Source organism: Amia ocellicauda, chromosome 4 (genome assembly GCF_036373705.1).
Source record: "Amia ocellicauda isolate fAmiCal2 chromosome 4, fAmiCal2.hap1, whole genome shotgun sequence".
Lineage (NCBI taxonomy): Eukaryota > Metazoa > Chordata > Actinopteri > Amiiformes > Amiidae > Amia > Amia ocellicauda.
Window position 1 is genome coordinate 54,661,612 of NC_089853.1, and position 14,349 is coordinate 54,675,960.

General features: G+C 37.5%; 1 protein-coding gene across 6 annotated transcripts in view; it reads right to left on the reverse strand.

The window, feature by feature from the left end:
• The window catches only part of tox2 (TOX high mobility group box family member 2), a 127,649-nt gene that overhangs the window by 10,440 nt on the left and 102,860 nt on the right, over positions 1–14,349 (reverse strand). For 4 of the 6 annotated variants that reach the window (XM_066702788.1, XM_066702787.1, XM_066702786.1 and 1 more), the window contains 2 exons: positions 13,817–14,053; positions 5,034–5,261 (listed from right to left, as the gene is read on the reverse strand). In XM_066702788.1, the coding sequence (XP_066558885.1) occupies positions 5,034–5,261; positions 13,817–14,053 (465 nt within the window). The remainder of the gene's footprint in view (positions 1–5,033; positions 5,262–13,816; positions 14,054–14,349) is intronic. The other 2 variants (XM_066702790.1, XM_066702789.1) reach the window with 1 other exon arrangement.

Sequence of the window (14,349 nt, forward strand, 5' to 3'; positions counted from 1 at the left end):
TAGGAGAAGGAAGCACAGAGAAAGCGCATTATATATTGGCGCGGTGCTCCTTTCCCAGAAGGAGTCACAGTCTGGCAGTCTCCTTTACAGCCCTGTGTCAATAGGGTTTACAGAGCAAAATGCCTCCTCTGCAAAAGACTAGAAGATTTTGAAGCTAATCTCGGGCTTTCTGTAATGGATCCGAGAGTACAAACTGGATAATGTATAGGATTGTGGAGGGTGCCCTGGGGCTAATGTTGTTCTAATGAGGGATAGACCTCAACAGGTAGCTTTCGTCAACCCTGTGCGGAGTTTTTCAGGGCTTCATAATCTGTTACAAAGTATTTTCCTTCCTGCATAAACTCTATAACAAAGGAGGTGAGACCCGTTAAAGATCAAATCACATTCTTATACCACATTAAGCAAAATAATAGAAAATGACACCACTTTAATGCAACGTATGCCCTTATGTTATACTGGGGTGAGTGGCTAAGCGGTTTGTGAATGGGTCTGGGATTCAGTCTCTGTCCACTCCCATATATTCATGTATCTGTCTATCCAGCAGGGTGAGCTGTGGCCACTTGCCCTACAGTTTGGACATCTTCAGCCAGTAGGGATTTCAAAATGGCTGGTGAAGATGGCATACAAGTATTGTACGCTTTCGAAAAACTCTATCTGAACAATTAATCGACTGTATGAAACTCCATGCATATCAAAAGCCATTTACAGTTGTAGTTTTAGATTAGGCCTTGTCTACTGTTGCCCGTAAACAACCCCCTCCTGCCCAGGTGCCAGGGTCAGATAGATTACAAGTTAAGGCGGGATGTTTGATTAGTGGGTGGCCTCTGCTTTCATGCGTAACACGTCCATTTCCATAGAATATCAATGGCCGTTAAAGAAACGAGGAATGGTGCGGCGCCCCTGGGGCTTCAAGGAGTTAACAGAGGATAGGCGTCTGTGCCATTGCAGCAGCATTCCCTCTTCATTACAATGTTGATTCTCCCTCATCTCAATAGTCCATCCTTCACTGCACTCACGCATCATTTCCATTTCCAACCATCGGAGAAATGAGCCCAAACCCTCTTTGAGTAAACATGACAATTTCTCTTCAGCTTCCGCAGCCCCCAACATCCTCTCCACCAGTGACAGATATAGCATTAATTGTGGGGCTGTGTTTTGAAAATGGACTATTATTATGAATATTATTATTATAAACTCAATTTTAATATTAAACCTCTTAAGAAAAAGCTCCATATAAAATGTAAATATGCCACGAACAAAAAATATATATATTCCATGAAAACAAATGATGAAAAAGTATCCTTAGTCATGTGTACTCTAAGGCTTTGTTGAGGCATTGTGTTGTTTTTTGTTTTTTTGTAAACTTCCCTATGCAAGTTATTTATTTATTAATCTTCATTTGCATCAGCCATTTGTTAAACTTGAAATAGATAATGGGTTGCAAAGGGGAACATAACTATATCAGTAGTGGGCTATCGAAAATGTCTAAACAATTACACTGTTTACATTTCGGATTTGTACAAATGGTATTGCAAATACCAAGTGACTTAAAGAGAAGAAAAAAAAGGACATATAAATCATTCAAGTACAAAACATAAATAAAAATCAGCTTTTGTACGCTGAAATATGAATATTGAAATCCTTACTCTGTGAAAGTATTTGATGGTTAGACTGCAAACAAACACATTATTCTAATGTATCAGACAATGCAGCGCTAGGGAGAGAACCCTCACAATAAATATAAGAGCTTTGAAGAATACAATAATAGTGACAATAGAGTCTGTCAGCCCATCAGTTTCTAACATATCATTACCTTTATGGAAACACAAAATAATGTATTGCATGATCTCAGAGTTGTATATATATATATATATATATATATATATGTACATACAATAGGTTTGCATTAAAGATTGCACTAGACACTAAGAAATTAGTTTTCATGTCATTTATACTACTACTACTACTACAATAAATTATTTAATAAACAGCATAGCCATTGTCCAGCAGGGTTTTATAACTCAAAAACAAGAACATAATCAAAATAAAAAGCTAGAATTTGCATTCCCACACTTTAATTGACGCAAAACACACTTTGGGCTGCATCAATGCTATGCACGTCTAGAAACCCACTATACTAACACCAAAAGTTGTCACCTTGACCACAGAGCAAGTAAGCCTATGAATGAAAGTTTGCAAAAACATGTATGTTTTTGTTTTAATCTAATTGCACTAAGAGTGTGATTTTCTTTTTGTAGTTGAAAGCAATGCTTTCTCTCAAACAAGAGAAACTGATTTTTTTATTTTGCTTTCTCTGCAATACAATAAAAATCATAACAGAGAAATTAGACTAGCGTTCACCTCCATAAACCAAGGGGGGGATGCTGCTGATTATTTATTACTACTATATACATGCAGTTATAAATTACTTTATAATTACAGTTTTTTTATTGCACTGGATATCAGGCTAAAGCTGTTTATTTTCATCCTACTCCTACATCCTTATTTCAGCTCTGAAATGATGGTGTGTGACACTGTTTAGGGAAAAGCTGTGACTGAAACTTGTCAGTAGATTTGTAAATTGTAGTCCTCAGGTGTCAGAGAAGAACAAATACAAAAACATCGTGGCTCTGGCTTTGAGGACACAAAAATAAAATAAAAATGTGAATAGTCATGAATAAGGTTTTGTGTTTATTATTCACAGCATCCTATGAGAAGAAATTTGAATGCCCTGATAAAAAGAATGGAATCCTCTTTGGTGCAGAAATTAGCCTGGGGGTAAGAACTGCATGCATATCGGAGATCCCTGGAACTGGAACTGAAAGGGTTAAGAAACAAAAACAATAAGGGCACTTCCTGAACAGGTGTCCTTGAGGCGAATTCAAGGACGAGGCAATTGCTAATCTTGTATTCCTCAGCATGATCAAATCACCAGGCAACAGATATAAATAAAAAGACAGGAAATGAGGAATTCACATTCAAGGGTGTCAGGGAGCGAAATGAAGATTCATTGTGAAGAGCCGAACTGAGGGGAGGTGAAATTAACTGCGAGATACAGACGCCAACCAGGCGATACAGTCAGATTGGGAAAGATCCCTTTGGAAAATTAAAGGAAGCGATTAACACAGCGGCCACACCTCGTCCGGGAGTCTGCTTTGATTTTCAGCACGATGCATTGATAAAATAAAATAAAATAAAAAAATAGCCTAAATTAAAATACCAGGGTAAATAGCATATAAACACCCATCTGTCTCAGAGGCCTGTATTTGTCTGTACTTCATCCTGCACACTGGGCATTGTAACTGTATTTGGCACTAATTAAGAAAAAAATATATATATATTAAGCAATTTATAATGAGAGCCAAGGGATCTTTTTTTATTATTAGAATCCAGTAATCTAGCATCACAAAATAACAGTACTACCTCATTAAGGTAAGATGGATGTGGAAATGACTTTATTTTGAAGCGGCAGCAGACTGGCCAGAAATTGGAAATTTTCTGACAACTGAAACTCTAGGATGCTTTCTTGTATTACAAAGCTATAGCCAAAGATGTCAGTTTTCTCAAAACATAATGTGACCACCACTAGTGTTTGGACCACTGATATAATCTTGTGGTAATGCTAGGATTTATTTACATACCACTTACATATGCTTAATATCTACCATGTTCTATATTGAGGCAGGCATCTCTAGCTGTGGTCCCTGAGGAAGGATGTATGTATTTAGGGCTTGTAGTCCACTGTTTGAATAGTGTCCAAGATATCTTAAACAAGATTTCAGTTCAATGTACGACACCAGCACAGAACAACCGGAGCTCCATCATGTGAGTCCAGGATTATTATATTCCAACTGGACCAGTATTCCTGAAGGGCTGTAGTGGACTGGGTCCAAATGAAATTAAAATTACATAAATATATATATTGGGACAGCCCAATGGTCCAATTAAACCTTACACATTATAAAAAAGGTGTTTTGAATTTGTATACGCAAAAATATGTAATGGAATTATTTAACCAATCAAAGTTGTGAGAAACGTCATGTGACTACCTGCTACACCTCATGAAAATATGTTTTTTTTTCAGGGTGGATACATGTATTATTACTATGTATTTCTACTTATAAGCCTCATCAATAAGTGTAAAAAGGCCTCCTAATTTTAATCTTCCTTGAATGACCCTATTCAATATTGTTGCTAATCGTGTATTTTGGGATATTGTAATTATGTTGAAATGACACTGATTGGACAAATTGTATTTTATGTTTTATTAACTGTGCTGTTTTACCACTGATCGTGAAGCATGTTCATATTAAACAGGAATGACACAAGAATCATTGTAGATTTCTATTGCACATTAGATATTACTCATACTATAAAAAGTGTATTAGGGCTGGCCAGTCTTGGTCAAAGTCCAGGGCTGTGTTTTAGTCCCAATCTCTCTGCTGAAGGATCGAATTTTAGATCGGCCATCATAAAATATCACGGGGGCTTGAAATACTGGTTGTGTTCAGGTTTTGTAATTATGAAACATGGGTTGACCTAGTTTCAGGGCTTCAGCGCTAACATGATGTAAAACACTCATTCTGGATTCCTGAACAAGATACCTAGTTTTATGAGTATCACATTCCACAGCAAGTCAAACTTTGGCAGTGGAATTGCATTAAATTGCTGGTGATATGGTACATATGCTGTAAAGCATATTTTAAGTGACATAGTAGAGATTCTTTCCATTTTTATGTTGATGCACTGTTTATTGGAAGGAGGCAATTATCAGAATGGAGTATCAGCATTTGCAAGGCCCTAGTTTTTCACAATTCCACATGGATATAAATTCCTTAAAGAAACACATGCGCAATGTTGTTTTCTTATCCTAATTTAACCCAGAAATGCCACTTGTTGATGTTGAGCTCATAAACCCTCCACGCTCCAGGGGCCAAGCTCTGCGGTCAGGGAATGTGGGGGAACTCAATTCCATTGGGTCTGGCATGTCTCATCTATCTGACCATGGCCAGCAAGCGCAGAAGGATTCTTACCTGCTTTTGCTCCTCTCCCAGGCTGTCCCACATTGAGGCCACGATTTTGGAGACATCTCCAAAGGTAGCATTGGGGTTCTGTCCTTTAATGGCGGCCTGAGTGTCCCTGAAGAAGAGCGCATAGGCTGAGACGGGTTTCTGCGGCTCGTTGGGGTCCTTCTTCTTCTTCTTTTTCTGTGGCTTGGGTTTCTTGATCATTTCTGAAGAGGGCCTTTTCTCCCCAGTAATCTGGAAAGCACAAAAGAAGCACATATGTAGAAATAAGACATTTTGTTTTCCTGGCACCAAATTGTACCTCTCAAATGTGACTTGTACTGAATAATTGCTGTTTGATTTAACTCTTGCTGTTGTGGTTATTTTGCAATTGTTTCACCTAACAGCAAATCCACAATGATACTGCATTTCATTGAATAGGTTGCTTTCAAATTCCACAGATTGTGGAAGACACCAAGTTCGGTTTTGCGCCGTGGCTCCCTCTCACTTGGGAACTGTGACAGGAGAACAACTAAAGTTCCTAAATAACTCCATGGCGGAAGGCACGCCTCTGAAGGAAAGGGATCGATACAGAAAAAGTCAAGAGCAGTTTGAGCCGAGTGAGTGGATCGGAGCTGATTGACAGCTGCCTCCAGGGGCCGGATTGTGTGAGGGAAGGAACAGAAGGAACGAGTAGACAGCCAAGGAAGTCTTTAAATAGCAGAAGTGCTGAATAAATGGTGAAATATTAGCTTTTTGTATATGGTGAGCATTTCATGAAGAAATATATTTGACTTGTGAGAAGGAAAAAAAAGATCACTGGTCTTTTAGTTTTAGAAAGGACTTTTTTTTTTTTTAGCACAGCCCAGTGGCTTACATTCACTCCATTTAACACTTGGGAGGCTGAAGCTTTCAGTGGAGTAAGTGCACCACGGGGAATGGCGTCACACAGGGCCCCGAGGTTTTCAGAGGGGTTTAACTATTACTCCCTCAGGAAAATGGCTAAACAAAGTGTCAATAAAAAAAGAAGTATAACATTAGCTTAAAATGCTTAAGCTTGTGCTGCACATTTGTATTAAAACTAGCAGAGTGGGCAACTGGATACAAGGTAGATTATCTTTATCCACAATGTAATCTATACGTCACACCTCCCCAAAAAGGTTGACTTTGAGAGCTTTGAGTCCACTGAGTTTACTAATGGGTCCAATTGTAAACGCCTGGCTATGGCATTCTGATTCCTTAAACAATAAAAACAAATCTGCTGCAGTTTTCCTTTACAAATTTCTGCCTCGTTCCTATCTTGAAACTGTCACTTTTTTTTTGCTCCCCAGCAGTTATTGTTTAGTTGTTGTTTTTTTTTCAGGTGCCATATTTTGCCACCTACTGAGCAAATGTCGTACCATTATTTTATTCAGGGAATTTTAATGTAAATTGCCAACAATCAAATTACATTCAGGGGAGCAAAAAGAAATCCAGGGTATTTTACAGTCTGTTTGATACACAGTGGAGCCAGATTTCACAGCCATTAGCACTGCGCTGAGACTATCTCATAAGAGATGTAAATGTATACAGTAACAAGCATATTCAAACAAAACTCTAAATACATGCTGATTAATGCATTCAGCAATAAACTGACATATTTATTTCTAAGACAATGACTAACTGCATCTCTGAATATTTCAAAGCACAGTGCGCATATTAAATGTTCTTAAATGTTAATGACCTTTTTACCTCTTGCAGCCTGCGATGGAATTATACAATACACAGTTTCGGGGACAGAAAACATATTCAATTCATAAAACAACTTTGTCACTGCTCATAATTTGATAGAAATTCCCCCACCACTGCCAACCACAACAACAAAAAGAGTGCATGCAATACTAACACAGCAATGCAATACATTACTTTCACTAGAATAAACTGTGTTACAAGTTTAAGAGACATACAAATAAAATAAAACATTAATTTGCATCTCCAAACACACTATTTACAGGCACTGTAATACAGGGACTATCAACTATTTTTAAATTAATATATATTTGTTTAATTATTATTTCTTTTGGTACAGTTTTAATTACAACTGGAAACCAATTGCATTTGAAAAGACCTAGAATATCTACTTAACTACGCCATTCTCTAAAAAGGGGTCAATGCTTTTGAACACCAGAGAATTAAAAAAATGTAACTGTAATATGTATATGATTATCAGTTTGGTAAGACCTTATGAACAAAACCCCATAATCAAAATTAGTTTGGACATTTAGACAATACATCTATCTGGGCGGATTTATTGCTGTTCAGTGATTTACTTATTAATATATACTATACATGTATTAACACATGAGCTTAAGGTAATCCATTGTTGGTTTAAGGACATGTATTGTCAAATCAGATGCTGGTTTATTGTGAACTTCTATAATTGTATAAAGGAATTTATCTCATATGAGAAATCATATTTTTGCTATGGTTTCATCAGCCATAAAAATAAGGGGGTTTCTGTAGAAACCAGCATGGGCTGTGTTTAAGCTTAAAATATTTTTTTGGTACAGAAGCAACATAAGTCTCTGTGTGATATTTTATGGAAATTGCTTTCACTGTTGCTGAGCAGATTTAAAAAGGGCACATAAACCATTCCTCGAAAAAGACAAATCAAATATTTAGTGTAAAATTGATTGCTTAATGCAAGCTGGATTGCACTGACTTCTTTTTTACATCCCATTAGAATCAGTGCTACATGAGTTGATGTCTGAAGTAAGCTTTCACATCTGTTTTGTTTCTAAAACACTGATATATTATAGACCAAAAATACATTGTTTAAAAAACAATGCAGAAACAAAACTATCAGTATACTTTAAAAATAAGATAATAATAGCTTGTGTACAAACAAGTATAATTTATTGTCAATTATTAGATTTTCAAATAATCTATTTGTGTTGTACAGTTTGGTTCCATCTGAGCTCTTCATACCTTTGTATTTGTTTTTAGCTCCTAAAAACGAATTAATGATTTGTTTATTTAAACGTTGAATTGTGAAAAGAAACAGAAACACAGTAAATCAGGACTGTGGTTGAATGTTCATGCTTTTATTGCATATACAGTTTTTGCTAGGCTGTTGAGGTTGACAGTTATTGAACAACTGCTTTTCATATGACTAAGATCTCAAACCTACATTCTTCTGATTTGACTTTTCACATAGCAATGGGGGAATTCCTCAAAAAGATCTGCCCATTCCCTCTGTATGGTGGAACCCTCCCTGATACGAATACATACACCATGTGCATACCCTTTTAAAGTGAGCTACATGCTGGACCCATACTGTTAAAGACTGCGGATTGCAAAACTATGTGCTTTCCAACGTACTCAATATCCCAACATCAAACATGGATCACCACAGACTTGGCCATGCAAGCCTTCTATGTAGGATTGACCAGAACAGGTTTTCGGATAAATATATGTATTTCAAAGCTGTATCTGTCTTTGTTTCAGGTGACGAATGAAAGGACCAATGCAATCTTAAAAGCTGGTTCCTGTTTGCCCTATGTGTTTTCCTCCTTGTTATCAACTGCAAATAGTGGAGTGGGTTTCAAGCAGCTTCTAATGGAAGATCAAGCCATTATTTCACAGACCTGACAATTCTGCAGCAACCACTATCTCATTTTCACAGTTAAAGAAAATGTCTTCGTCCTACCAGTACACAGTTACAATTGCAATTGCCCACATTTCCCAGTATTTGATTCCAATAATAATTGTGAATTACTTTACAATTTTAATTGATTGCTCCATATATCCCCTACCTAGTTGCTATTAACAATAAGAAGGTTTTAAAGTGATCCCCCAATTGGTAAAAAACATTTCCCAGCACAGACTAATTAACAAGAGCCCACCAAAGCATTCCCCACCATAGACCGTCATTTTATTCTTCTCCAACTGTCATTCTTAGTGTATCAGAATTGCTGTAACAAGACATGAGGGATTTCTTCCTCACAACTGAGTCGTTATTCAAACCTCTATAATGTACTGATCAAATAATCCTCCTAAAATTATATGTTGTATATTTCCCTTAGGTCCAAACTATACATATATATATATATATATATATATATATATATATATATATATATATATATATATATTAGTAAACATTTAAAGTCAGAAAAATACAATTTAACCTTAGCAAATCTAACAGTTGATGCTTTAATGGCATTGCCTACACATTTTCTAATTCATGAAAATTACCAACAAATTACCAAATTGACCTTTATACTGTTGTGTATTATTAATAGATTTTTAACCTAAGTATCAGAATGGAAGGATATATATTATAATTATCATTATAATTTTTCCCATTCCATAAGAGAATTAAATACTGACTAATGGACTTCATTTGTGTGCGTTTAAATACATTTGCATATACAGTATATACATATATTTACACACACACACACACACACACACACATATATATATATATGCACACATGGATGCTATGCGTACAAAATTCACTTTGTCCCGTTTTGGTTGCATTTCCCATAAATTAATGAATACCCGATGGATAGAGTCAAGATGTACCACATGCTATTTTCCTTTCTCCATTTCAGTCACTAGATATATTAATTTTTTTCAATTTTTTATGTGCAGTTTCATTAAAAAATAATCAGTTCCCAGTTTTATGCAATGAGGCAAAAAGTGTTTGAAATGACATCTGTTCGTTCTTGCTTTGATGTGAATGCTGAATAAATTGGAAGGTGTCTAATGGAATGACACACTGAAAGGCAAAATAATCTCCAGTAATAATCATTTGTATTTATACATTGCAAAGCATATCACTACATGATGTCTGTCAGGGAAAAAAAATAAAATGCAATTTGACTGAGAAAAAAAAGCCATTCTTTTTTGACAAATGGGATTGTAGTCTGTGCGTCTGTGTGTGTGTGACTGTGTCTCTGAACACAAACATACACTGCTGAGAAATTTGGACTATATACTAGAATTCTAGACTACTCTTCTGGATTCCCTGGTTTTGTGTGTTTGCCTTCTCGATTGACCTCTGAACTGTTATATCACTCTGACTTATGGATTTGCCCCTTTTGGATAGTTTGCCTTGTTTCACAGCTGTGATTGAGTCTGCGCTTGGGTCCCCCTTGCCTTGCCCTGGTAAGCGTGACAACTGTAATGTCACTTCAGCATTTAATTAGAGATTAAATACTGCCAGTAGGGACTGTCAAGTGTATGTAACCCTGTTCTCAGAGTTACCCACTGACCCATAATTAAGGAACACCATACATTGGTCCATTTCAATAGCTCAAGCCAAGGCCAAGACTTATCAGTTTTCTTCCACCAACAATGCCACGACATTGGTGTTGGGATTGAATTCCTAAATGACCAGAAATGAAGATTACATCCTAAAGACATTCAACCAAAATGCAGTATTAAGCCTCTAGGTGCAATAGATACAATAACATGAGGAAACTTAAAATGTAGCATTTTAACTATTCTTTTCAAGGCTCCTCACTTTTACTTCTTCATTAAGTGTTGCTGCTCTGCTCCTATTGATTAACATATCTTCTTAACACAGAGCAAAATTGAAAGTGAGTCACTCATGTTGACGGAAGCCGCACAGCTGTTGAAAAGAAGTGGCGGTAAAAAGCAAAGCCAAGCACTTTTGTGTGTGTGTATGTGTGTTTCCCCCAGCCCTTTCAGTTGTTTCTTTACTTCATGGTTATTGATCAAAATAGCAAAATTAATTAAGTTTAGAAGCATGTTTAAAAAAAAAACTAAATAGGTGTTTATGTGCTTTCGTGATACGCAGAAGCTGGTGGCAATGCAAGCTGAAAAAGCCTCTATTCAAAAAAAGTCTCCTTTCAATTGAGTCTTAATTAGAACAACCATTATTCCACTCCTGTGTAACTGATAAAGAATCCCATTTTTTTAAGCCTTGCTCTACACTCACTTCCCTTCAAGGCAGCAATTGGCTGTTTGGGAATGCGATGACAAGAGGACTTTTTGAACACACTCGCTGTGATAATGAAGGGGTTTTGAGCATATCACGTTTTACCACAACACTCAAATTTATTCTGACAGCCAACACACGGTGCTGCTATTAAAACTGGGGTGGGGGTGGGGGGGACAGGACTGGTCCCTCCCCAGTTGAAGAAAGCTCGGGTAATTGGATTCAGAGCATGTTTAGAATAAATAAATCAGTAAATATATAAGGAAAAGAAAACCTGAAGAGTCTTGATGCTGATCTGATGGCTGGAGCATATGGAGCTGATCAAGAAAAAGCCACTTAATGATGGAGCTGCTATACAATACAATACCATTGGTTAACTATGCCTTTAAGAGCATGGAAAAACTACCTCCCAGCACATCTTAGGCATAGAGAAAGTTTTAATTGCAACATAATAATGGCTCTTGTGGAGAGAAAGCAAACAAACTACTTCTCCAAAAAATCTAAATCAAACCAACATCAAGGCCACTAATTATTATTATTTCTTAATCAAAGCACTCATGTGAGGTGAACACTAGATGTCAGTGTTCACATAGCCCTATCTCATACTACGAGTGAGAACCAGAGCAATTTAGCTCACTGCATTGCAGGTACTTAAATAAGATCCTAAAAAACATCAGCAAAGGCCAGGCTTCGGGGGTGGAATATGTTGTGGACCAATCATATTATGTAATGTCTTGGCAAGAAGCTCTACAAAAGGGAAAAAAATAAAAATCAGACTGTGCACAGGCAACTTAGATGCTAAGGTCTCCGCAAAGTAATCAGCTGCCTGTAAAAGAGGACATGTTTGAGTGATGGTGTACTTTATGATTGGCTTGAAAACTGCCCACAAAAAGAAAAAAAACTACAACTAGTAACATTAGCTACACAGAGAAACCACGACTATCTATTTGTGCTGCAAACTTGACGAGAGAAGACTCATTCCTGCACAGACATTTCCCAGAACTTGATAGAACTTGATGTAGGCATTCAAAATGAACCATGATGCTAAGAAGACTTTTCGACTTCTGTGGTCTGTGATGGTGGGACTGTGTTGAATGTGGAACACTGTTCATGATAAACCTTTTGGAGGCACTGTCTTCAAGAAGATGTCAAGCTTTTGGCCAACATGTACCTTGATTTTATGAATAAAATTATATTTTGTTTTTAAGGTAAGCTCTGAATGTCTCTCAATCTGTTGACCTCCAGTGGCTATTATGAACAGAGTCAGAAAGTAGCAACAGAGTTACCTCCTTACAACTCTGCAAGAACCCAAGTTACTCGCTTGTCATCTAGATGTTCGCCTGCCTGTGCTCAGCTTGCCCAGCATTATCAGTCAGGCACAAACAAAGCACCATGGCTTTAATTTACGCTGGCAAAATTACACAGATGTACAGTGGTCATGCCATTGTCTGTTATTTTTCCCAGAACCCCAACGTGGCCTAGAGATACAGTCAAATAGGATGAAAGTTGTGGGTTTGAAAGATAGTACTGGTGCTTGGGGAATCTGGATCTCCTTCAGTGAGGGGGGAAAAAAGAAAAACCTTTGCACATTTTTGTGTGCCAAAGCTCATGTGTTTTTGTTAGCTCAGGGCTATGAGGGAGGCTGTGTCATTGTTACCTCCGATTCATCTGTTGTTTACATGACTGCTGTGGTCTAACAGACTTACAGTATCTTTCATGTCTGCCTAATTAGGACACTGTACTGTAACTGTGCAAATGCGCTCATAAATGAAACTGTTGCTTTTTGTGAAGATAGATACCTCTGCTCAGGTAACATCCTGACCTACATTGTGTTATGCTCTTTGGAGAGAAATCAACCAGATGCACCCAAGTTATTTCATTTGCCATTTTCACTGGATCCAAAATCAAGCCTTCATGGCACAATCTGGGGGGAAGTGACAAGCCACTGCTTTAACCTTCACATGGGATTTGTGAAGGACAAAAGTAGACAATGTTTTTAAATACACTTGAATCCCAAAAGCTACAGCAATAGCACATACTGTTATGTTAGACAATCCATCACTGACAAAACACTACTTTCTATTACAACAATTTTATAATATAAAACACCTCACAGCATTTGTATCAATAACAGAATCAATGGTCTCACAGTAAAGGACACACAGACATTCATGATTCATGGATCTACATGCATCTTTCTATTCAGTGCTGCTTTGTTAAAAAATATTGTTATTTCTTAAACAGTTTAATGATGATGGTTTTGATAAAACAAGCTGAAGGGGGATTATCATTAGCTTTCCACCTGGTGCGCTTTTTGGGGCAATAAATACATATTCAATTGAGTCTATCTTGTTTTGGTGTATTGAACAGCATGCCACAAACAAACACGACAGATTATGGATTTTAAAAAACAACAACATATGATATGAAAAAGAGATGAGCTCAACCAAGCTCAACTGAACTTGTAAGTATGTAAAACAAACGGCAGAACTTTAAAAGCATGCTGTTGCCAGAGCAGAATCTTTGACAAAGCCTTAATTTCCACTAATTAAAAATGTCACCTGTTAGTTTTATTAGTTTCAACTAGTTAAATGTTATTTAATGGACATAGGTAAGATGCATCAAATATATATATATATATATATATATACTGTATATTTCCATAGTTTTTAATGTTCGGTTGGAACTTTAAATTTAATTTTTTATCCAGACAGGTTGCTGAGTGGTTTTAAATAAAATTGTTGCACACTGTTCTAATTCCACCCCCCACTCTGCCAGTCTGCCAATCACTCTCTCTCACACACACACACATCCAACACCCACCCTCCTTTAGCAAAGAAAGATGGTTCCCCACCGGTACCTTGGAATGGGAATCAGTTTCCTCTTCCTGGGCAGAGCTGGAGGGGGAGGGTGTGGCCGATTTACTTCCTGGAGGTGAGGGGGAACCATGGGTAACGGCACTTCGCAGGCCAACCTGAGAGTTCAGCTGGGACAGAGTGCTCATGTGATGTGACAGTATCCTAGGTGATCTGTTTATCAGAGGGCCCTGATGGGTGGCGTCATAATGTGAGCCGTCTGGGTGTGTCATCTCCTGGATCTGGGTGAGAAAAGAAGAGGAACTGTAACAATTGTTCATTCCCAATTACCTATTCAATAGCGATTAAAGGTTTGAAGGTCAAAATCTCCTTTCCTCTCCCTTTCGCCAGCAGGGCCAGGGGGGTGGGGGTGGTGGTTGGGGTTGGGGTGCTCTTGGGAGGGACAGACTCCCCTGCAGACACGTTTTTGTGCAACTGTGGCCCATCTTCCCCGCTCTCCTCAGGACCAGACATTTCCACTCTGTACAGCTGCTCAGAACCATAGTGCATAGCCTGAGGATCCAACTGTAACATTCAA